Here is a 26,300-nt window from a genome sequence, read left to right as displayed (position 1 = left end):
GGTGGCCACACAAAATATTGACACTTTGGGCCCAATTTGGACATTTTCACTTTGGGGTGTACTCACTTTTGTTGCCAGCGGTTTAAACATTAATGGCTGTGTGATGAGTTATTTTGAGGGGACAGCAAATTTACACTGTTATACAAGCTGTACACTCACTACGTTACATTGTAGCAAAATGTCATTTCTTAAGTGTTGTCATATGAAAAGATAGAATAAAATATTTACAAAAATGTGAGGGGTGTACTCACTTTTGTGAGATACTGCAATTGTTATATTGCAGCCATTTGCTAAAATCATTTTAGTTCATTTTTTTTCCTCATTAATGTACACACAGCACCCCATATTGACAGAAAAACACAGAATTGGTGACATTTTTGCAGATTTATTAAAAAAGAAAAACTGAAATATCACATGGTGACGCTCATATATTTAACTCAGGTGCTGTCCATTTCATCCTTGAGTTGGTTCTACACCTTCATTTGAGTCCAGCTGTGTTTGATTATACTGATTGGACTTGATTAGGAAAGCCACACGCCTGTCTATATAAGACTTTACAGCTCACAGTGCATGTCAGAGCAAATGAGAATCATGAGGTCAAAGGAACTGCCTGAAGAGCTCAGAGACAGAAGTGTGGCAAGGCACAGATCTGGCCAAGGTTACAAAAAAATTCTGCTGCACTTAATGTTCCTAAGAGCACAGTGGCCTCCCTAATCCTTAAATGGACGACCAGAACCCTTCCTAGAGCTGGCCATTTTAGAAAATGTAAACACAACAACGAATGTAATAAACAAAGTTAGAACATGTGATAATCAAAAGGCATTCAAATATTCAGACCCAACGATATAATGAATATACATGCGGTTGTGTCTCCAAGTGGGACTGATGCTCACTTTCCCACTTCCAGTACAGCCACGCAACGCAACCTGCAATCTTTTATACAGCACTGAAAATTAGTATATTACAGTACATATGCTCAAGGGCTCCCCCTAGATTGCAATACCTCCCCCTGTGCACACTGCAGGATGAAAGGCCTTTTAATAGATGATAAGTCTCTTGTCTTCTGTCTTCAGCTAGCTGTCTTCTGCAATTATTTTAGTAAATAAAAAATACCTTTTCTCACTAGCAGTATATAGCAGTCTTGTGACTTCTATCAGTATCTGGTTAAAGCTTGTAGGAGGAGCTTTCATTCTCCCCTGATTGTCCTGTGAGACTGCAAGACCCCTGACCCTCTGTCTAGACAGTGCTGGTTGGCCCTGTGCTGATCACATGCACCCTCCCAAGAAAAAAAAAACTCTCTAGCAATACGCACTAAACTAAGCATGTGCAGCTTTCCCCCCAAGGCTCTGGACTGTCAGAAGATGGATTGGGAACAGTAAAAGAAGAGGAGGATTAGAGAAGGCAGGATCAGACAGCCTTTTTACACAACGCGGGTGACTAATCCCTTAGGTTCCGCAGTGAGTATAACAAGCATGCTTTACTGCATATGCAGACTGATTTTACTGTTTGTAGGTTTAGTAACACTTTACCACTTGCCGACCAGCCGCCGTCATTATACTGCGACAGGTCGGCTCATTCCGGCAAATTGCCGTAGCTGTACGTCTGTCTTTTTTACAGCTATAGCAGGCGCTGCGCACGCCCGCTGCAAGGCAGGGAAGCTAATGCGCATGGCCGGGGGTCATGATGTCCGTCGCCCACCTGCAATCGCTTCACAGAGAGCCAGAACAGGGATCTGTCAATGTAAACAGACAGATCCCCGTTCTGACGGGGAAGTACAGAGTGATCGTCTGTTCGTAGTGATCAGGAACAGCGATCTCTCCGTACTCCCAGTCAGTCCCCTCCCCCCACAGTTAGAAACACCTCCCAGGGAACACACTTCTCCCCTTGATCACCACTAGTGTTAACTCCTTCTCTGCCAGTGTCATTTATACAGTAATCAGTGAATTTTTATATTACTGTATAAATGTCACTGGTCCAAAAAAGTGTCAAAGGTGTCCGATCTGTCCGCCACAATGTCACAGTCCCGCTACAAATCACTGATCACCGCCATTACTAGTAAATAATAAAACTGCCATAAATCTATCCCCTATTTTGTAGGCACTATAACTTTTGCACAAACCAATCAATATACGCTTATTGAGGGTTTTTTTATACCAAAAATATGTAGAAGAATTCATATTGGCCTAAATTGATGAAGACATTTTTTCTGGATATTTATTATAGCAAAAAGTAAACTTTTTTTTTTTTTTCAAAATTGTCGGCCTTTTTTTGTTTATAGCGCAAAAAATAAAAACCGTAGAGGTGAACAAATACCACCAAAAGAAAGCTTTTGGGGAAAAAAAGGACGTATTTAAAGAGGAGGTCCACCTAAAAAAAAAATATTAAAAGCCAGCAACTACAAATACTGCAGCTGCTGACTTTTAATAAATGGACATTTACCTGTCCCGGGTGCCCGCGATGTCGGCAGCCGAAGCTGATCAATCGCTCGGCTCTCGGCGGCTGCCGCCGCCATTCTCGGTGAGGGAATCAGGGAGTGAAGCGTTGCGGCTTCACTTTCTGGCTCCCTACTGTGCATGTGCGAGTCGCGCTGCGCGTCCTAACTGGTCCCCGCTATCTCCTGGGACCTGTGTGTTTCCCAGGAGACAACGGGGGGGGGGGGAGAAGGGGTGTGACTCAGGAGTTTATTCCCGAAAGTGGTTGAAAATACCTGTATTATACAGGTATTTTCCCCCTGAAAGGTGCCAAATGTGACACCGGAGGGGGGGAGGGTTCCGAAAAGGGGAGGTTCCATTTTTGTGTGAACCTCCGCTTTAAGTACAACGTCGCACGACCGTGCAATTGTCAGTTAAAGCAATGCAATGGCCTGAGGGGGAAAATTTTCCATCTTTAAAGGGGTTGTAAACCCTTGTGTTTTTTCACCTTATGCATTAAGGTGAAAAAACACCTGGCAGTGACCGGCCCCCCAACCCCTACCTGAGCCCCGCATTTCTGCTGCCGGAGACGTGCTCTCCCTCTCTCCATGGGCTCCCGGCTCTTGATTGGATAGATTGATAGCAGCAAAGCCATTGGCTCCCGCTGCTGTCAATCAAATCCAATGATGCGAGCGCCAGGGGGGCGGGGCTGAGTCCACCATTCGTGTCTATGGATGCAAATGCTGGACTCGGGAGCGCACCCGTAAGGCAACCCCCCAGGAGCATTTCTCCTAGGGGGTTATCTGATGTGGGGAGGAGCCACAAGAGCCTCCGAGGGACCCCAGAAGACGAGGGTCGGGGCCATTCTGTGCAAAACGAGCTGCACAGTGGAGGTAAGTATGACATGTTTGTTATTTAAAAAAAAAAAAAAAATTCTTACAATCACTTTAAGTGGTTAAATATAGTCCTGCCTGTATGTCTACATAGCAAACAGAGGATGACAACATCTTCCACACTGGCAGCTCTAGCACCCTAGGCCATCCTCAATGTGGTCTAGTATGAAGTCAGGCCCTTGTCTCCATTCATCACAATGGACTATTCTCCAACAAAAGATCAGAACATTGACCTGCATTTAAGGATGCATTCTGCATGGCACCAACCCTCCCCTTGCAACAACATGCAAGTATCTCCCTTTCCTGCTGACCAGATTACAAAAACCCTCATTGCAAGTCTAATTTCAACTTTCTGCAGCCATGCAAAATCTCTATAGCTCTTCAGATAAGTCCTAATGAAACTCACTGGCTGTTTCATATGCTTTCCTATAGTTATTTAATGTTTTCTCAGTAAGTTGTGTTTTTAGAGAAATATTTGCTTACATTTAGGTATTTTTTTTTAATATTGCATAACTCATAGATCAGTGTATAAAAAAAAAGATATGCAGAGCTATGTGAAACTGCATGTACAATCATTCTGTGGCAAAATTGAATGTTACTAGGCTGTTTTCTCTCCATTTAGGATGTTCTTCACTCATAAGATTAGTGTGACTAAGAGTGAAACTTTATTATAGAGAGAGAAGATCATAGGAAAAAAATACTTATTGGCTATGAACATCAGCTCCATCTAGTGGCTGTAATTGGGTATTTTCCAGAATACGCTATTCCAATAGATAAAGAACATTTGATCTAAACAGAAAAAAGTCTAGTTACGACTTTTGCCAGCATTCTTACAGAACAAATGTACATACAGTTTCAGAGGACACTTTTTTTTTTCCATGATTAAACCTCTTATTCTTTTTTGACTGCAACAACAAAGAGTATGTGTGATTGGTCACACAAATGACTTCTCATAGCAGACTGGTACTGCTCAGAATGGACGATAGAAAATCCTGCCTCCATGATCGATTTTATCACAAAGTCGCTATCCACAGACAGAACAGAGTACTTGTGGCAGTCGATCTTGTAGAAGGTCATGTTAATGGGGACAAATAGGACAAGGTGACCTCCAACATTCAGGAGTGACCCCACCTTTCTCAAGTTAGCGATATAAGTCTCACGATCTTTGCTGACAGACTCCAGGTAGAAGGAGGAGAACACACAGTTCACAGGATTCAGTACCACCGGCTCTACAGGGTTGTCTTTGGAGAAATCACATTTTAAGACTTGTGTAACGGCTTGTCTCAATTTTTCCTCCTCCTCTTCCCATGTACTCCTGCAAAAGGTAAAAGTGGATCTAAACTTCAGCTTCATGACATTAGTTTGCTAAAGCACAGTGTATCAAAAACAATTCTGTTGTTTTTTTAACCACTTCAGCCCTGGAAGATTTGGCTGCGCAATGACCAGGCCATTTTTTTGCGATCCGGCACTGCGTCGCTTTAACTGACAATTGCGCGGTCGTGCGACGTTGTACCCAAACAAAATTGATGCCCTTTTTCCCCACAAATAGAGCTTTCTTTTGGTGGTATTTGATCACCTCTACGGTTTTTATTTTTTGAGTTATAAACATAAGAAGAGCAACAATTTTGAAAAAAACACAATAGCTTTTACTTTTTGCTATAAAATATCCAACTTTATTTATTTTTTTTAAACTATTTCTTCCTCAGTTTAGGCCGATATGTATTATTTTACATATTTTTGGTAAAAAAAAATCACAATAAGCGTGTATTGATTGGTTTGCCCAAAAGTTATAGCGTCTACAAAATAGGGTATATATTTATGGCATTTTTATTATTATTTTTTTTTTACTAGTAATGGTGGCGATCTGCGATTTTTATCGGGACTGCAATATTACAGCAGACAAATTGGACGCTTTTGACACATGTTTGGGACCAGTGACAATTATACAGCGATCAGTGCTATAAAAATGCACTGATTACTGTATAAATGTCACTGGCAGGGAAGGGGTTAACACTAGGGGGGCGATCAAGGGGTTAACTGTGTTCCTTAGGTGTGTTCTAACTGTAGGGGGGATGGGACTGACTAGGAAGAGAGTGAGATCGGTGTTCATACTTTGCATGAACACACGATCTCTCTCTACTCCCCTGAAAGAACCGGATATTTGTGTGTACAAACACAGATCCCCGTTCTCGCTCTGTCATGAGTAATCGCGCCCACCTGGCACTCGCACTCAGCTCCTGGCACATGCCAAAAGGAAAAGCGAAGTAAGGTAACGGCGGCTGGTCCGGAAGTGGTTAAAATCATAAAATAAGATTTTTGCCATTTTTGCATTGTTTGTTGCATTTCAGTAGACATGTGCACTGCCAAATAATTTGCTCATTTTCGTTTCATTCGTTTTTTGTTTTGTTTTTCGTTTTTCGGGTCATTTATCATGATCGAAATTCGTTATTTCTAATAAATTCGTAAATTCGAAAAAATCTGAAAATTTGGGAATTCGAAAAGATCTGAAAATTCAGGAATTCCAAATCAGAAAATTCGGAAATTCGGAAATCAGAAAATTAGACAATTCAGAATTCAGAAATTCGAAAATAAGAAAGAAAATCTGAAAATTCTAAAGAACGAAAATTCCGAAAATTCAAAAATCAAAAATAATAACTAACTAACTAATAATAACTAACTATTAAGTTATAGGTATTGGAATTTCCTTTCAAATTTGGCTGTTAGTGAACGTAATGAATACAAATTTATCCAAAGTTACGAATTATGCGAATAACAAGTCTAAACAAATGTAACGTAACAAATTAATAATAATAAAATGCTTTTATTATTATTATTTATTATTATTAATTTGTTACGTTACATTCGTTTAGATGCGGCATTCGTTATTTAGGATAATTTGTTACTTTGGTTAAATTCATATTTATTACGGTGACTAACAGCCAAATTTAAAAGGAAATTGCAATACCTATAATTTAATAGCTAGTAAGTTATTATTTAGTTATTATTTTAGATTTTTGAATTTTTGGGTTTTCTAATCTTTGGATTTTTGTTCTTATTTTCAGGTTTTCCTTCTTTTGAATTTTCAGATTTTCATTCTTATTTTCAAATTTTCAGATTTTCGAATTTCAGAATTTCCGAAAATCGAAAATTTCAAACATACAAAAATTCGGAAATTTGAAATTCCGAAAATCGGGAATTCAAAAATCGAAAATTTTAGAATTTTGGATCTTTCAGATTTTGGAATTTTGGAAAAATTAGTTAAACTAGTTTTCGTTAATTAAAATATTTCCGAATTAACTAATTTATCGAATTTCGTCAAAAAACGAATTCAGAACGAAACGAATTTCACTTATCTACATTTCAGTGATGCTGATGTTTGGCAGCTACTTCCTGTCTAGATTCATATGTTCCAGGATCGACTACATTGAATGTTTCAGGGTGAGCTTCTAGCTAGTGACACCAGTGAACCAAGTCTGCACAACGTTTGTCAATACACTCCCTTGTCTCTACCAGTGCATGTGGCAGGGTGACAATGCACGAGCGCAGTTCGAAGACAGTTGTTACCCCATAATAGGAAGGGCCAGAACAAGGAAGGACCATCATGGCAGGATCACCAACTATTATTTTAATGAAAGATGCACATTTGAAAAGATTGAAAACAATTTTTCAAAATACATTAACATGTTAATGCACTGAGCATTGGGCTTAAAGTGGATGTAAACCCAATGTCATCCTTTCTAAACTACTGCCATAGGGGTTATCTATAAGGATATACATGCCTCCTGCATGTATCTTTACCTGTCAAATGTCTCCCCTCTGTCTGTTATGAGAGCCGAAAAACTGCATATTCTGTGGGCGGGTCTGTTGTCTGTAGCTCGGTGGGTGGAGTCGTGATGTCAGTAGACTCCCCGCCCACCTCTACACTCCCCTTGTCAATATGCATTTTCTCCTGTGTATTTCTTACACTGAACTTCTGCTATGATCTCTAACATCCAGTGAAAAGACAGGAAAGTAATCACATGACTTCAGCATGCCAAATCATGGTGAGGTGTGGAACAGCCAATCCTTGCAGAGCTGCTGAAGAAAGGAGTGGGGGAGGGAATTAAAAAATAATGCCTGTGTCTTAGGCTGTCACTCACAGCAAGGGGGAGTATTTTCTCACTTTGTGAAGATTTTTCTCACTGAACAATAAAAGGGGATTGCTCAGAGATGGATTAACTCTTTGTGGCAAGACTGGGCTCAAATGATAGGAAATCTTATACTCTACAGTATGATTTTAAAAAAAAAAAATTCGGGTTTACATCCACTTTAAGGCCTCGTTCACATGGGCCTACTTAACTACTTGTCCAAACGGAACAGTCCCGTGCAGGCGCCCACCCTGGCTCGTCACCATATGCACTTGAAGAAAAGAATGATTATGGCCGCACACCTTTGCAAGACTTGGTCCAAAAAATCTTTTTGTTATGATTAAGCACTAAACTGCGTGAAACACGTCAACAGCTTGTTTGTCCTGTGTGCTGTCTCTTTGCCATTGGACAAAATAAAAGATTTTTTGGACCAAGTCTTGCGGTGTTGTGCGGCCATAACTCTTCTTTTCTTTAAGTACTTAACTACCAATTCTGACACTTATCACATATATGTGTAGCACCCTCTAGGGTTTCTAGAGTGCTATTGATAGGATTTTTGTTTGAGTTAGTGTAGGTAAATTTTCAGGCTTGGCTAGCAGCCAAGCCAGTGTGTTTTTCTGGGTCAGGTGAGTGACTCAGGTAGGCTGGATGACTCAGCAGCAGCTTCTCTGGTGACTCCCCCTGCTATCTGGAAACAGGGAGAAAATTCCAGAAGCAGTTGGGAGGAGTCTAAGGGGAGCTAGCTGGAGTGTTCTGAGGGCCTTGACCAATCCCCAACAGAAGAGTTGACAGGGGGCAGGCCCCCTCAAATACTCAGGTTCAGCCCAGCAGGGTCATTGTGGAGTTTGGTTAGAATATGGAGATGGAGTGTTAGGCTGTCAGAGGCCTTTAAGAGTAGCGCCTCAGTCTGCGGGGGGGGGGGTGCACTCGGGTGCGGAAGGGACTCCTCTTCATGACACAAAGAGGGATCCTGACCAGGAGGCATAGGAGCAAGGAGAGGACAGCAGGAGGACACTGCTGGGTGGGCAAATATCCAGGGAGATAGACAGCCACGTGGGCTGGTGAGTTTTACAGTCAGGGCACTGAGAGGCGTGCCTAAAAGGAATGGGTGCAAGCAGTCTGGAATGGATGCAGAGTCAGTCTGGGAGGACTATGGAGAAGTAGCCAAGAGGGGAAAGGGGCAGCTGCAGCCAGACGGCTGGCAGTGCCTGAAGAGGCTGTGCTGGGAGCAGTAGCCACAGGAGAGGACAGCTAGCACCAAAGACCTCTCTCCTCTGGCCTCCAATGCAGATAGGATATGAAAATCACCCAACGAAGCCAATTTCGATCTCATGGTCTAAAGGTGCTTGCAGACACAAGAGTTAAAAATGTTATAAAATGACAATGTTAGGTTGGCAGCTATAGAAATAAAACGGGTTAACAGATCTTACCTTCCCCCCTTTTGCATGCTCATATGCTTGGCTGCATGAGACCAGTAAACAGCGTCTGGGTCATTTTTCAGCCACTTCTTTATTTCAGATATACTGGCGTCCGCTGAATCCAGTACAATGATCTCCTTGAAGTAATCAGTGAACACAAATAAATGGGCAAGGGTCGGGCCAGAGACTAAGTCGATCATCGTGCCTCCCTTCAGAATACCTACAATCAGTTGATATGAATATTTGTAAAAACAGAGCATTTGTTCTGATCAGTTTTAGGCAATTCAATAAATCAGCAAACTGAAAATGCCATTGAGGAAATACAGTATTCTATGGGTAATTATTTCAGGGTTATTGGGTTCCACCCATCTGTATGGCACAGTTACCCCTACCCACCCTCCCCCATACTGTGCTGAGCAGGGTTATCTTTAAAAAAATGTGACAAATGATCAATATTTGTAAAAAAAAAAAAAAAAGACATCCAGTCAGCCATATGTTTGATTAATTCTTATTATATTTACATTGCCAACATTGAATAGTTTGCAGCAACCCTTGGAGTGATGAATCTTACCACATTGTGCCAACTTTCAAAATACATGTCACAACAACACATTGGTGTAAAGGGGCCCTAACAAGCTGTGGTTCAGCATCGGGCAACCTAATGGGGTACTAAGGGGAGGGGAGGTGCGGTGCACACAGGGTGTGGGCTCACTGGAGGTGCTGTGACCTCCTGACTTTTTTATTTGTGTGTAGCACAGCACTGCCCCGTGGGCAGCACCAAGAAATACATTTCAGGCAGCCGCAGCACCTCCAGTGAGTCAGTGCCTGCTACTTCAGTGACAGCAGGAGCTCAGTGTAAGAGTAAGTTTCCTCCCACTGCTCCGCCTCATTCTCCTCCCCTTCTCCACCTCACTCTGAGCTCCCACTGTATATCATCTTGTGAGTGAGTGCAGACAGGCTGGTGTCTGTCCTTAGGATTCAGTACCCTGGGAGGGTTTCCTTACTGAAGGGGGGGGTCTTTACAGAGGGGTGTGTACTGGGGCTAGGAGTGTCTATACTGAGTGGTCTGCACTGAGCTGGATTTGGAATGTTGGGGGTAGTCAGTCTGTGCTGATGGGTCTATGTTGGAAGGGGAGTCTGTACTGAGGGGTTTGTGCATGGGGGGGTCAGTCTGTAATGGGGTGTCTGTGCTGGGGTAGTCAGTCTGTACTGAGGGGCCTGTGCTGGGAGGGAGAGTCTGTCTGTCCCTGTGGGTCGATTTGTGCTGTGGGGCAGTCTGTGCTGAGGAAGTTGGTCAGTGCTGTGGGGTAAGGGGGTCAGTCTGTACTGAAGGGTCTGTGCTATGGATGTCAGTCTGTGCTTTGGGGAATAAGGAATCTGTACTGGGGAGTTTGTGCTGGGGGGGGAAATCAGTCTGTGCTGATGGGTCTATGTTGGAATGGGAGTCTGTACTGATGGGTTTGTGCTGGGGAAGTCAGTCTGGGCTTTGGGAAATATGGAATTTGTATTGCGGAGTTTGTGCTTGGGGGTGCATTTGTACTGAGGGGTTTGTGCTGGGGAAGTCCGTCTGTGCTGTTGGAAATAAGGAATCTGTACTGGGGAGCTTGTGCTGGGGGGGGGGGGGGTGGTGCATCTGTACTGAGGGTTCTGTGCTGGGGAATTCAGTCTGTGCTGATGGGTCTATGTTGGAAGGGCAGTCTGTACTGAGGGGTTGTGCACGGGGGGGTCAGTCTGTACTGGGGGGGTCTGTGCTGGGGAAGTCAGTCTGTACTCTGGGGAATCAGTCTGTGTTTATGGGTCTATGTTGGAAGGGGAGTCTGTACTGAGGGGTACTGAGGGGTTTGTGCATGGAGGGGGTCAGACTGTACTGGGGGGTCTGTGCTGGGGAAGTCAGTCTGTGCTGTGGGGAATAAGGAATCTGTACTGAGGAGTTTTTGCTGGAGGGGAAATCAGTCTGTGCTGATGGATCTGTGTCAGAAGGGGAGTCTGTACTGGGGGGGGGTTGGTCTGTGCTGCAATCCTGACCCCCGCACTATAGACACTTAGGGAAATTTATCAAAACTAGAGCAGCTGTGCATGGCATTTTCAAACTCCTGACTAAACATAGGCACAACCAAAATTTTTGTTTTGTTTCCGTGTCATCTTATTTGTGAATTCAATCATTTTGTTTCGTCATAATCGTTATGTTGAACAGATTCATTTTCGGGATTTGTTTTGTACCTTCGGCATTCGTTTCATATATTTGTTTGCATCATAAGGATTGAATATTTTCTAATCCAATCCGAATTCATTGTGAAGAATAGCTGGTTGTTAAGGAGCCGGTGTCCGCCACATCCTTAACCGTCCAGGGACACTCACTGGATAACAGGTAAACATGGGGGTGAAAAAGTGTAATCATTTTTTTCAGTTTTGAAAATATTATTGTAGCACCCTGGAGTTTAGGTAGGGTTGCTCCTCACAAATTTACTTACCAGGAATCCTGGTTGTTTGTTAGAGATCTATTGATTCCTCCCTAAGTTTGGCCTTGTTGCACTTTTCTCTTATACCACTAGGCAGCCGGGCACTTGGTGATACTAGATATGAGAAGGGGAACTCAAGGTCAGGTTACGGGTATATGGGGTATTCCAGCCAAAGAGCAGGGGTTTTCTTAAATCCCTTGGCCTGATGGGAGAGCCTACATATTCGGGTGGAGTCAGGTGATCTGTGTTCTGTGCCACCTGGACGGCCATCTGGGTGGACGTGTGTCGTGCTGCCCCGAGCTGCAAGGCCAGAGATTGGGCCTATCCCAGGGGCATCTGGCTGCTGGGCTGTCTGAGGGCCTATCCAGAACTAAGAGAACAGCACAGAGTTGGGATTGTGGCTTGAAGTCCAATCAGAAGTGACGGTTCTGCCGGCTGGAGAACCTGTCAATGGTCGGAGGTAGAAGGGAAGCTGTCGCCACTAAGGGCCCGACCACCTTATTACCAGGGACCACAGTGAGTAACTGAAGCAAGTACCAGAGCAGTATTCTCAACGAACGGGCACGATGGAGAATCGGAAAACTTCAGGCGGTGATCAAGTCACGGACCCAGCCAGCAGGGGGTGATGCTTGCAGAGCAGCCTTGTGTGTCAAGCCAGGGACCGAGCAGGCCAGTGGGGTGAAGCTTGAGAAGTATCGGGAGTGCCAAGCTAGGGACCCAGCAGAGAAGCGGGTGAAGCTTGAGGAAGATACCACCGTGAAGATTGGAGGAGCTTAAGGGATTCAGTGGCAGTAAATCAGTGGGTCTAGTGAGAAACCAGGAGCTCAGAGGGGCTGAAGAACTACAAGTTGTAGTGAAGGTGAAAGAACTATTACGCTTTGTGTTAGGAACTGTTAAAGACTGATGCCATAGGAGACAGCATTCCTGCACATGCAGATGTGGCTTCTTGCTGGAGGCTTTCTCATAGCATGGCTGTCCTCCTATTGAAGTCTTGGAATCTGCTAATTGAACTTGCAACTACTCAAGGGTGTCCTGACCCTAACCCTCTTTCCCCCCAAAAAGTTTTTTAAGAGAAATAAGTATCTCTTTTGCATTCAAGAAGTGTCTGTCACCCAATAACTTTTTCCACCTTGCACCCACTATGCCTCACAACCCACTACATACAGAAGGTTGTCAGCTATCTCTGGCCCTGGAGGTTCTAATTAGACTGAAGGAGGCCGGAGAACTTGCTACATTATTATTCTTTTTTTCAATTTTTTTTTTTTTTTTTTACATACTGTGACCATAGTAACACTGTACTACTCTGGGGAGGTGATCAGGATTTTTTTACACACTATGATTGCTTATAACAGTGAATTTCACTGTTATAAGCAAACATTTTTTCTGAATGAAATGCATTCATTCAGTGTTTACTATTGTGATTAGGGCTGTGAGTGGCCATGTCTGTACCAAGTGATCACTGTGCCCAGTCACAGCGAGCAACACAAATATACACAATGAATGGCATGAATGGAAGCCTTCCATCACATACAATTGTCATGTGATCTTCTGTGATTGATAACAGTGATTACATGGTACCAGCATTGTGCCGGTACACTGATCTGTCTTTGGCTGTGTCCAGTGGACACAGTGAGTGACAGATTGTGCTGTGGGGCAGCCAGTGGGGCCCGCACTAGGTGCATTCTGGGGAGGACATTATATGGAGCCGCCTAACAATCAGCTATTCACAATGAATTTGTCTTGGAAAACAAAATTTCCGTCTGCATAACTAATATAAATGGAATGAATCACACTAAGATTGAACAACTATATATAAAAAAATATACTGTATTTTATACTGTATTTTGCTGGCTTTGATATTGTGACTTTAGCACAACTGATTAGCTCTTGAAAGTTGGAAAGTTGGAAAGATGTTCACATGTCAATCATTAATAAACCTTTCATGGAGGGGTATTGTATTATGTAAGAACCCAGACTCCAGTTAAATAACCGCACATACCCTTCCTTTTTTCCTATGACAGTATGGCATAGAAAGTTTTTTATACTTGGGCATTTCATTGCTAAACCTGTGATTTAGGGCTTGTTTACACCGCAAACCCTATGAACAGTTTGCAGTTACGCAATGTGCTTTTACATACTTTTTCAATTTGTTTGCAGTTTGCATTTACATTTGTGGTGGGTTTGTGATACATTTTTGGCCCTATTTATGATTTTTTATGAATTGCATTTATGAGCATTTGCGGTGTGTTCTAGTAAGTTTAAATGCAAAAAAATGCAGCATACTGTACTTTTTTTTTTTTAAATGGCCTACAATGGTGTAAGCAAGGCTCGTTAAAATCCATTTATTTTCCTTGCAGATGTAATAGTACTGCATTTAAAAGCATGCACGACTGCATCTGGTGTAAATGAGCACTTAGCAGCTGGAAACCATTGTCATCATTTTATGGCTCTTTGGTACAGTACGCCATCTGTCCCAGAGGAGAGTGAACAACTATGCAAGGTGCTGATGATGGAAATAAAATTATTTTGAAAATACCGGAGCTAAATATTCTCGTCAGCATCCGACCTGGGTGTATCACCAAAGCATCAACAAACTCTTTATTTTCAGGATCATTATACGTGTCCATAAGTGCTATAGGGTCATATAGATCATCGTGGTAAGCTTTGTGTGATGAGTTGTCCATATCCGATTTCCTAAATGAAGAAGAAGATACAATTTAATAAGTAACAAATGGGTCCTTACTTTAAACTAATGTGCCATCCCTTCTTCAACCCTCCACTGGCAGTGGGACAGAAGTATGAATGAAATCCAATGAAATAAATCCATGGCGAAATAGACTTGTGACACAATGCATCACCAGTAGGTACTGATATGTACTTAAAGTGACACTATGGGGGAGATTTACTACAACTGGTGCACACAGAATCTGATGCAGCTAAGCCAATCAGCTTCTAGGTTGTATTGTCAAAGCTTAATTCAACATGCTAAAGTTAGAAGCTGATTGGTTACCCTGCACAGCTGCATCAGATTCCGTGTGCACCAGTTTTAGTAAATCTACCCCTAAATTAAATCCTTATTCTCTAAATATAATCCATACATATCCACTACTTAAAGTGGTTGTAAACACACTTAGTAATTATCACGCAATCACCTGTCTTTCATAATACTAAGTGCCCTGTATATGTGCTTTATTAAAAATATGCTGTTCTATACCTTATTTTATAGTGGCGCTCTCGTGACCATCTCTCTCTCTCCTCTCTTGATTTGACAGCTAGAGCAGGAGGGTGTCACGGTTCCTACCGTGCCATGCAGACAGCCAGGTGTGAAGGAGGTATTGAACCCATGACTTTCTGTGTACTGCTCCTGTTGAATTGCCTCTGAGCCACACCTCAGCTCATTATTCAGCCAGGTTTCCAGCTATGCCTTGTCCTGCATGCAGCACTGAGAGCTATACTCTGGATCTTGCTTTGCAATTAGCACCTGTCACTCCTGGTTCAGCTGTGGCAGTTTATCTAATCAGCTGGGTATAAAACACTGCCTCACTCTGAGGGCTGTTCAGTTCATTGTCTCTTGTATTGCCAAAGGTTCCTGGTTCCCTGTATTCTTATTTTCAAGTTTCAGTGTTCCAAAACTGACGCCGGCTTCTGACCCTGGATCTGTTCATTGTTAACTCTAATTTCTGGAACCCATAACTACGGCTTCACCTCGACAATACTTTGGTTAATTCCCTGTCAAGCCCCCATGCACAGATTCACAGCCCAGGTAGCCTTTTACCTTGTTACAGTGGGCTGTGTGTATTTGCAAGGGTGAGCATACATCTCTGCACTAGGAACTCCAAACAAGGTAAGCCCTTAGAGAGGGGCCAAGAATCCCCCGGAGGAGGAGAAGAGAGGAGGAGAGAGATGTCCAGTCACGTGAGCGCTGAGCGGCGCTATAAAATAAGGTATAGAACAGCATATTTTTAATAAGGCACGTATACAGGACACTTAGTGTTATGAAGCACAGGGGATTGGGTGATTATTAGCAGGAGGGGGGGGCAGGCCCGGACATAGAGCTGACAGGCAGGGAGGGGGTGGGGGGAGAGCGGACAGAGGAGAGAAACAGGAGAGCTGCAGATTGCTGCGGTTGACGGAGGCACATAAAGTGGTGCTCAGCAGCCATGATAAACGTGGTCAGTTTATAGGGGGAGGACATAGCCAGGCGGGATCATCCAGGTATTTCAGGGTTTCAGGTGATAGAATGGACCAAATTACACAGCACAAGCACTGTGCTGTTATTCATGCTTTAAAGGAGCAGGATCCATTTTTTTTTTTTTTAAGGCTAACAAACACTTTAATGGCCCTGTAATATATTTTTCATGAAATCGTTTCCTACTGTGTTTTTCTGCCTCCTTGTAATGTCCTCCGCGACCTACCAAACCTCTCCTTTTCCCCACTCTCTTCCATTTCTTTGGAACAAGCTGTGCTCATTAAGGGTGGGCTGAACGAACCCCAGTTCAGTTCGCACCAGGACTTTCGAACATTGCGAAAGTTCGGGCCTGAATAACGAACCCCATTAAAGTCAATGGGACCCGAACATCAAAAATCAAAAGTGCCCATTTTGAAGGCTTATATGCAAGTAATTGGGCATACAATGGTTATAGGGGTCTGGGTCCTGCCCTGGGGGACATGTATCAATAAAAAAAAGTTTGTGAAAACTTGATTTTTAAAGTGAAAAGCATAAAAATGAAAAATTCCTTCCAATATAGTGCCTGGTGGGTCCCCTTAGTCTACCTGTAAAGTGGTAGAGCTGTGCCATGTCTAGAATCTGCTGCAGCAATAATTGCATTTATAAAGCCAAAAAAATGACATTTTCCCTGCAAGCTGCCTTTATTTTGCTCAGCAACAGCTGGGGAGCCACTGTGTAAGATGAGGCCACAATGTAGTGCACTGGGAACACGATTAGAGATTTTTTTGGATACATTCTGGTGTCACTTTGATTTTGGTACTACTCCCAGGGGTCCTGGGGTTGGATCGCTTACAGGTTGATGCATGTCTTCCTGAAGGGCCTGGTATGGATTTGGGGGGGGGGGGAGGGGGTCCACTTTTTTTTTTTGGCGCGGGATTCCCCTTAATATTCATGCCAGACCCAAAGGGCCTGGTAATCGACTAGGAGGGAACCCACGTAGTTTCTTTCAATGATTTTTATCTATATTGCAGGGATCTGACAATACATTACAGCCGCGAGCGGTTTCAAATGACATATTTTCCTTTAGAAATGTAATTTTGCTGTGGTACTGTTAGAAACATGGGGAAGATGTGCTACTTTACAGGCAGACTAAGGGGACCCCCCCCCCCCAGGCATGATAGTTAAAGGAATATTTCATTTTTATTGTTTCACTTTAAGCATTATTAAAATCACTGCTCCTGAAAAAATGTCAGTTTTAAATACTTTTTTTGCATTGATAGATATCCCCTGGGGCAGGACCCGGGTCCCCAAACACTTTTTATGGCAATAACTTGCATATAAGCCTTTAAAATTAGCACTTTTGGTTTTTAACGGTCACGTCCCATACACTTTAACGATGTTCACATGTTCCCACAAATTTTTTGCCTGTTCGCATGTTCTGCTGCAAACCGAACCAGGGGGTGTTCGGCTCATCCCTAGTTTCAAGCACAGACTAGACTATACCAGAAAGAATTTATAGTCCTCAAGTTGTACATAGTTCTTGTTTTTGGAGTATCCCACTAAATTCCCTCAATCCTATCCAAGTTCTCTAAAAATAAAAACAACAAAAACATCCCTAGACTGGTCATTGAAGAAATGTGTAACTGAGCTTGTCTGGCTGGATGAGGGGTAAAACTTCTGGGGAAGACCTGGGCATTATTCCTGCAGCTCCTATGGAAGTAGCGCTACACTCCTCTCACCTGGCCTGGGGTAAATGCAACCTTGTCTGTTTATAATTATTAACATTGGATGACATGTGCCTTGTTATTTACTTATTATTTTTGTATTTATTTAGAGAATGTTATTCTAAACAACAATGCATATATGGCTCGGCTCCTGAAGAAGTGGACTATGTCCAAGAAACGCGTTGAGCTTTACACTTCTAAAATACATTTTTCTATCAGGAATTTTCAAAAACCTTTAACAAAATGCAATTACTAAAATAACAGTGTTTTGTAAAGCTGCCACTTAGTCCTGCAGAATATTTATAAAGAAAAAGCATACATGCTATCAGTCCCATGCGCTGCACATACCAGCAGCCTGCAAGCTGCCTCCTATTCAAATTTTAAAAGTAAACATTGCAGCACCCGTAACTTTTAACCTACAGTAAAGTGGTATTCACATGATCGCCAGTAGTGCTTTTATGGCGACTGGTCACTGCACCTGCTTTACTATGTGTAAGTGCCTCATCCTTTGCCTGGACCCTGCCACTTGCCTTGAACTCTGCTCTGACTAGGACTTTCCGCTATATTGTTACCTTATCTTTACAGCGTAGTCACCCTGCTCTTGTAATTGCATGGTGGGGCTATAAGGGTTGAAACCTGATATCGTATTCGAGAAAAGCAGCCTGAGGGTCACTAGGGTCACCAGCCCATCACTCTTTGTGGTGCTCTGATGAAAACCAAGCTGGCGCCTAGACTAAGTCTGCACCTTGATCAAGCCCATGTCTCCTGTTAGGAGGGTCAATCCCAACACATACTCAAGTACTTACCCGGCTTACATGAGAAAAAATACATTTATCGGTGTAGTAATGATTACAGAGCTTAATTCATTCATTTGTGCCTTTGTTATATCTGCCCAGGGTTTGCCTTTTAAGCCAGCCCAAAACCAAAAACGTAATATACTGCAGCTAACCAATCATTAAATGTAGTGGCTGTATTCGTTGTCTTTTTTTAGCCTTTTTCCCCCTGGTGATCTGGCCCAGTGTTTTTCAAACTTTTTTTAGTCAAGGCACCCTTTAGAACTGTGCACAATCCTGAGGCACACCAGTCTGAGGGCTCATTCACACTAGGATGTGCTCCCAAGCAAGTTCCCTTTTTTGCGTGTTCCCGCACATTGCTTTTTTAATGGGCACGAACATACCCACATTTGCTAGATGCATAAAAGCAGCACTTTTTTTGCTGTAAAAAAGCCCTAAAATGTCATCTGTGAGGCAGAATTCAGTGATCTCTTCTCTCCCTAAATTCTACAAACCCCCCAAATTCCTCCTCCTAGCACAACCCTCCATAAATTGTCCCTCCTACCACGAATTCCCCCAATCCCCTAAAACAGAAAGCTGTGTGTGCCGCCCTACATGTCCTTAGCAACTGATGATGTCATGGGTTGGTTTGACACAGGCGAGTGGCTTTCTGTTTTGCTGGCAATAGTACACATAGCAGAAGAGAGAGGAGGAGAGAGCTGGGAGGAGATGTGGGGGCATGTTCTCTCTCCTCTCTGTGCACGGGAGTTTACACAGGGTCACACTCAGACCGGGAAGTTGCAGCATCACCCCTGAGGACTCTTCACGGCACCTCAGTTGAAAAACACTGATCTGGCCAGTAACACACCCCCTGTATTAAACAGACACCACTCTGGATGAATGAGCACAGGGGGCACCTTTGGACAGCATCATTGTCAGTCTGGGGGGAAAATGTTTAAATACATGTAGCACTACCCCCCGCAGGGGCCGCTGATTTCAACTGGTTCTTCTCCAAACAGTACAGAGGCCAACAGCCACCCAAGCAACAGTTCATTCACTCCGGCTCTAATAAACCGTCTAGGGGTGTCTTTTTGTGATGTATTGCTGATAAAACTTGTAACAGGAGAGGGGTTGGGGATTATGGAACACCAAATGGTTAGCACATAACAGTTGGAGGATGGTATTTTCTCTGAATCTCAACTCTACACAGCTGAAGACCATAAGCTGACTTTCTGAGCAGGCTAAAATCTCATGGCTGAGGACCAAAGTCTCTTTGGTATATCTTTGGTATATGTGATCTTCCCCTTAGCACTTGTTGAGAAATGGGACAGTCTAAGGTCTTATAGCTGAAGTCCATAACAAATCTCGCAGCAGTCTGACCTCACAGCCAAAGGCCACGAGGCCAGTCTCTCTTTTTTTTTTTTTTTTTTAAATACTTTTTATTGAGGTTTGTGGAAGAAAAAGTAAAAGGGAAGAGAAAAAAAAAAAAAAAAGAAATAGGAAATTACAGAATAAAGCCTTTGGGTATACCCCTGCTTAAACAACACACAATATAACCGTCCTATAAGTACTAATATATCTAATGTAACTGCAACAACTTAAACTGCTCGTGCTATCAATTTGAAGTGATATTGAGGAGGATAATGGGTCATGTACTGTAGATGACCACTTCAGAGAGGGGTGCTTAGGTTGGGAGGCGTACCATCATATCAGCAAAATTAGGTCATCACACTACAAGGCAGTTGGTCAAAGTAAACAAACAATGGGATCTAGATCTTACTGTGTCGCGTTTGAGATGTCTGAATCTAACCACACTTTCCAAATTTTGTCAAACTTAGCTGGACAGCATCTAGCGAGATAAGCCACTTTGTATAATGGCACCGCTGAGTTAATCAACAATTTCCATGAATTCAAGGTGGGTACCTCTGGTTGTTTACATTTTATGAGTAAAGCCTTCCTAGCATAACATAATAGGAGTCCTATTAGGGTTCTGGTTTCTCACCAGACCCAGCAGGCAGAATGACACCTTCAGGGGAACATGGATCATGAGCAGAGTTTCTATGAATTTTGTGACCTCCGTCCAAAAGAACTGGATCTTGGGACAGGACCATAACATATTGTCGAAGCCAGCTTCAGCTATACCACACTTCCAACAGTTGGAGGAGGAATTTGGGTAGATTTTGGATAGCCTCTGGGGTGGCAAGTAAACCCTGTGGATCAGTTTAAATTGCATCCACCGATCTCTTACGGAGATAAATTGAAGAAAAGGATACTCCCAGGCATCTTCCCAGTCCTCCAAGTCAAGATCAGGAATCACACCCTGCCATTTCGAGAACAAATCCTCTAGACCAAAGTGGACTGAGGGTAATAAGGCCTTGTAAATGGTAGAGCTGGGTTTGAGTGGAAGGGCTTCCCCAAATATGGACTCAAGGTTGGACCGTAGGAGAAGTACTGGGGTGGATCTGAATTGGGTAGTGAAGGCGTGGTGAATTTGAAGAAATCTAAAGAATTGTCGAATAGTAAGCCCAAATTTCTCCTTAAAGCTATCAAACGGTAGTAGGGGGCCGCTAGTACAGATATGCTCTAGTTTTTTGATACCTCTGGCAGCCCAGAACCCTGGGCCTGGGACAGATTGAAACTCTGACAATGTGTGTTGAGCCACAGGGGCGTGTCCGGAGATCTAGTGTGGGGGTCTCCTTGTAGTTCGCATACCACTAGTTGCCAAGCTCTGATCACCGCCTTCATGGAGGGTGTGAGAGGAGAGGGGGCCCTAACACCTCTATGTAGAGCACCTTGCATGAACCAAGGTGCGTGGCTTCAAGGACTACAGCAGCATTGGTGTCGTCTGAGGCTAACCAGTTATGGGCGTGGGATAGTGGTGCAGCAAAGAAATACTTCTGAAGATCCAGACAGGCTAGACCACCCTCTGTCCAGGGCCTATGGGGAATAGATTTATTTATTCTGGGTGGGCTAGACTTCTACAGAAAGGAGGTTATAGTGGAGTCAAAGTTTTGAAAGAAAGATGTGGGGATCCAAATTGGGGAGTGCCTCAGAGCATAAAGAAAAACTGGGAGGAATTTCATTTTGAGTAGGTTTATCCTGCCTATAAGGGATAATGGTAGGTTATTCCAGGCTCAAAGTTTTAGATTGAGTTGGGTGAGTAAGGGGTATAGATTTAATTTAGCAAAGTCGGAGACTCTAGGGGTAATGTCAATGCCCAAGTATCGGACAGAGGAGGACCAGGTCAGGGAGACAGAGGGGTCTGCATGAAGATTTGCCTGAGGATCAATAGAGAGTGCCTGAGATTTGTTCCAAATGACTCTCAGCCCAGATAGTTTTAAAAATTCAGAAATAATGTTCAGAGCAGCACGGAGGGAGGGTCCCAGGTCATTGAGAAAAAGCATGAGGTCATCCGCGTATAGAGCGAGTTTTTCAGTGATAGAGCCGACCTTGATGCCTTTTACTGAGTCTGAGTTTCTTAGGGCCGTAGCCAGGGGTTCCATAACCAGGGCGAACAAAAATGGGGAGAGGGGACACCCCTGCCTAGTACCTCTCTCTACAGCAGGTCCCCTAATTTGACTTGCGCTATTGGGGATTTGTATAATATGTCTATCCACTTGCAAAAGGAGGAACCGAATCTAAATGTCTGTAGGACTGATTTCAGGTATTGCCAGATTACCGTATCAAAGGCTTTTTCAATATCTAATGCAACCATTACACGGGTTTGGGAATGAGAATTTGAGAGCTGCAGATGAGTGAAGACTCTTCGCACATTAATGTCGGTGGATTTTCCTGGCATGAACCTAGTTTGATCAGTTTCAACCAGTTCAGGCAGGACTCTGACCAACCTAGTGGCGAGGACCTTGGCCAGAATTTTTAGGTCGTAGATTAATAGAGAAATGGGCCTGTAGGAGGCACAGTGTTTGGGATCTTTGCCCGGTTTAGGGATGGATTTAATGTGGCCACCGTACATAGTGGGGGGTAAGGAGTTAACCTCTAAGCTGTGGGAGAAAAGTAGCTGAAGCTTGAGGGCTATAAGCTTGGTGTATCTTTTGTACCAGTCACCCGGGAGGCCACCTGGTCCAGGGGTTTTGGAGGGGGGAGTGAGGCGATGGCCAACTCTATCTCATGGGTTGTTATTGGGGCCTCTAGGGCCTCGATCTCTGTGACTGGCAGTCTGGGGAGCTGTAATTTTTGTAGTGCTGAGTCAATGTAGTTTCAGGAGCAGGGCATTTGGGTTGGCGATATAAGTTTTCTAAAGAAGGCAAGAAATTTGTGGAGGATTGCGTCAGGGTCAGTGACACTGGTCCCAGTCTCCGATAACAATTCGGGGATTATAGTTTGGAGATGCGTGTCGGACACCAGATTGGCTAGCAGGCCGCCATTTTTATCGCCCGATTAAAATATTTTACCGGACAGTAAGCGTACATCAGTTTGGGTTAGAGAGGTATAATGTAGAGCTATATTCCTCCTGGCTTGGGCTAGTTGTAGATAATTGGATGGTGTGGGATGCTCAGCAAAGGAAGCAGAAGCGTCTGTCTCCAGACCCTCTAATCTAGAGGTTTCAGCAGCACAATCAGATCTGGTAGCTTTAATGGCCGAAATGTAAGAGCCTCGGGCCGTGGCCTTGAAGGCATCCGACACCACCCCAGGGGAAGCTGTGTCCGTGTTATGAGACCAGTAGTCTTCTAGTTGTGGAGATATGAGTTCAGCTCCACTGTCATTGTTAATCCATCTGGGAGCTAGCCTCCAGGTGCCTGGATCTTTCCATCTACCCAACCTGAGGCATATTTCAAGCAGAGAGTGGTCAGAGTCCTGCTGGGAGATACGAGGCCCCAGAAATTTTGGAGAGCACTGAGGTACTACCAGAGGCCAGTCTCTTTAACCACTTCATCCCCGGAAGGATTTACCCCCCTTCCTGACCAGAGCACTTTTTACAATTTGGCACTGCGTCGCTTTAACTGCTAATTGCGCGATCATGCAATGCTGTACCCAAACGAAATGTGCGTCCTTTTCTTCCCACAAATAGAGCTTACTTTTGATGGTTTTTGATCACCTCTGCGGTTTTTATTTTTTGCGCTATAAACGGAAAAAAAACGAAAATTTTGAAAAAAATTATATTTTTTACTTTTTGTTATAAAAAAAATCCAATAAACTCAATTTTAGTCATACATTTAGGCCAAAATGTATTCGGCCACATGTCTTTGGTAAAAAAAATGTCAATAAGCGTATATTTATTGGTTTGCGCAAAAGTTATAGCGTCTACAAACTAGGGTACATTTTCTGGAATTTACACAGCTTTTAGTTTTTGACTGCCTATGTCATTTCTTGAGGTGCTAAAATGGCAGGGCAGTACAACCCCCCCCCCCCCCCCCAATGACACCATTTTGGAAAGTAGACAACCCCAAGGAAATTGCTGAGAGGCATGTTGAGCCCATTGAATAATTTTTTTTGTCCCAAGTGATTGAATAATGAAAAAAAAAAAAAAAAATTACAAAAAGTTGAATGAATGAATGGAGCCTAGCCGCGTACGGGCCCTGAAAACCAAGCACCGCCTTCAGGATTCCTAAGGGTGTAAATTTTTGATGGCACCAAACCCCCCCCAAATGACCCCATTTTGGAAAGTAAACACTGCAAGCTATTTGCTGAGAGGCATGTTGAGTCCATGGAATGATTTATATTTTGACACAAGGTGCGGGAAAATGACAAACTTTTTTTTTTTTGCACAAAGTTTTCACTAAATGATATATTGCTCAAACATGCCATGGGCATATGTGGAATCACTACTAGAACATGAACAGAATTACCAAGTCTCACCACAGGATGGACTGTGGAGACTTAATAGGTAGAGCAGTGCCAACGTCCTAAATCTACAAATTCTAAAAACTACACCCAAGGGAGTGGAAAAATGGACTTTGTAGGCACCAATCATAAAATTCAATATAAATGTTTTATTATACAAAAAATACAAAAACCAAAAACAAAAACATTAAAAAAAAAAAGGACACTCATTGCAGTAAAAAGCAAGGCAATAGCTGATGCTCTCTCACATTCGAATTAAAGCATACAGAGGGATAGCCCTCAAAACGGGGAGGGAGACCATAACCCTCTATTCAATATATGAGACAACAAACTAAAATAGCTCTACATGTTTCGCAATTGAATGCTTCTTCAGGAGCAGTTTGAGTCACCTGTATTGGGGGGAGAGAGAGAAAGAGAGGACAAACACCAAAATAATACACAATATTAATATTCACTTAGAGTCTTGTTAATCACGTTTCAGTCAATATCCATGAACACCATAAGGGAGCCAACCGGTGGATCTATCAACCAACAAGCATATGGTGACAAACAAACAATCACATGCGGGGGACGTGTCTGGTAAAAAAGCCATAGAGTGAGTTAAGCCTGGGGCCTCTGTGTGTCCTCTTTTTTTTAAAATGTTTTTGTTTTTTGTATAATAAAACATTTATATTGAATTTTATGATTGGTGCCTACAAAGTCCATTTTTCCACTCCCTTGGGTGTAGTTTTTAGAATATGTGGAATCACACCCCAAAATACATTTTGCTGCTTCTCCTGAGTACGGGGATACCACATGTGTGGGACTTTTTGGGAGCCTAGCCGCGTACGGGGCCCGAAACCAAGCACCGCCTTCAGGATTTCTAAGGGCGTAAATTTTTGATTTCACTCCTCACTACCTATCACAGTTTTGAAGGCCATAAAATGCCAAGATGGCACCAAACCCCCCCCCCCAAATGACCCCATTTTGGAAAGTAGACGCCCCAAGCTATTTGCTGAGAGGCATGTTGAGTCCATGGAATATTTTATATTTTGCCACAAGTTGCAGGAAAATGACAAACTTTTTTTTTTTTTTTTGCACAAAGTTGTCACTAAATGATATATTGCTCACACAGGCCATGGGCATATGTGGAATTCCCCCCTAAAATACATTCTGCTGATTCTCCTGAGTACGGGGATACCACATTTGTGGAACTTTTTGGGAGCCTAGCTTCATACGGGGCCCCGAAAACCAATCACTGCCTTCAGGATTTCTAAGGGCGTAAATTTTTGATTCACTCCTCACTACCTATCAGTTTTGAAGGCCATAAAATGCCAAGATAGCACAACCCCCCCCAAATGACCCAATTTTGGAAAGTTGACACCCCAAGCTATTTGCTGAGAGGCATGGTGAGTATTATGCAGCTCTCATTTGTTTTTGAAAATGAAGAAAGACAAGAAAACATTTTTTTTCTTTTTTCAATTTTGAAAACTTTGTGACAAAAAGTGAGGTCTGCAAAATACTTACTATACCTCTCAGCAAATAGCTTGGGGTGTCTACTTTCCAAAATAGGGTCATTTGGGGGGATTTTGTGCCACCTGGGCATTCCATGGCCTCTGAAACTGTGATAGGCAGTGAAGAGTGAAATCAAAAATTTACGCCCTTAGAAAGCCTGAAGACGGTGCTTGGTTTTTGGGGTCCCGTTCGCGGCTAGGCTCCCAAAAAGTCTCACACATGTGGTATCCCTGTACTCAGGAGAAGCAACAGAATGTATTTTGGGGTGTAATTTCACATATTCCCATGGCATGTTTGAGCAATATATCATTTAGTGACAACTTTGTGCAAAAAAAAAAAAAAATTGTCTTTTTCCCGCACCCTGTGTCACAATATAAAATATTTCATGGACTCGACATGCCTCTCAGCAAATAGCTTGGGGTGTCTACTTTCCAAAATGGGGTCATTTGGGGGGGGTTGAACTGTCCTGGCATTTTATGCACAAGATTTAGAAGCTTATGTCACACATCACTCACTCTTCTAACCACTTGAAGACAAAGCCCTTTCTGACACTTTTTGTTTACATGAAAAAATAATTTTTTTTTGCAAGAAAATTACTTTGAACCCCCAAACATTATATATTTTTTTTAAAGCAAATGCCCTACAGATTAAAAGGGTGGGTGTTTCATTTTTTTTCACACAGTATTTGCGCAGTGATTTTTCAAACGCATTTTTTTGTGAAAAAACACACTTTTTAAAATTTGAATGCACTAAAACACACTATATTACCCAAATGTTTGATGAATTAAAAAAGATTATCTTAGGCCGAGTACATGGATACCAAACATGACATGTTTTAAAATTGCGCACAAACGTGCAGTGGCGACAAACTGAATACATTTTTAAAAGCCTTTAAAGCAGTGGTTCTCAACTCCAGCCCTCAGGACCCACCAACAGGCCAGGTTTGGCCTGTTGGTGGGTCCCGAGGACTGGAGTTGAGAACCACTGCTTTAAAGGTTACCACTTTAGATTTACAGAGGAGGTCTACTGCT

The 26,300-nt window shown here is 43.0% G+C and overlaps 1 protein-coding gene across 1 annotated transcript in view; it reads right to left on the bottom strand.

Annotated features, from left to right (window-relative positions):
- Nucleotides 1-373: 373 nt before the first annotated feature.
- The window catches only part of LOC141126968 (nicotinamide N-methyltransferase-like), a 57,875-nt gene continuing 31,948 nt past the window's right edge, over nt 374-26,300 (bottom strand). Inside the window, exons 2-4 of the mRNA XM_073613054.1 lie at nt 13,845-14,002; nt 8,862-9,069; nt 374-4,619 (exon numbers count right to left, since the gene is read on the bottom strand). Coding sequence (XP_073469155.1) covers nt 4,196-4,619; nt 8,862-9,069; nt 13,845-13,992 — 780 coding nt within the window. The 5' untranslated portion in view covers nt 13,993-14,002 and the 3' untranslated portion in view covers nt 374-4,195. The remainder of the gene's footprint in view (nt 4,620-8,861; nt 9,070-13,844; nt 14,003-26,300) is intronic.

Source organism: Aquarana catesbeiana, linkage group LG02, assembly GCF_042186555.1.
Source record: "Aquarana catesbeiana isolate 2022-GZ linkage group LG02, ASM4218655v1, whole genome shotgun sequence".
NCBI classification, from domain to species: Eukaryota; Metazoa; Chordata; class Amphibia; order Anura; family Ranidae; genus Aquarana; species Aquarana catesbeiana.
Note: the sequence above shows the minus strand (reverse complement) of the source record. Positions and strands in the feature narration are given on the sequence as shown.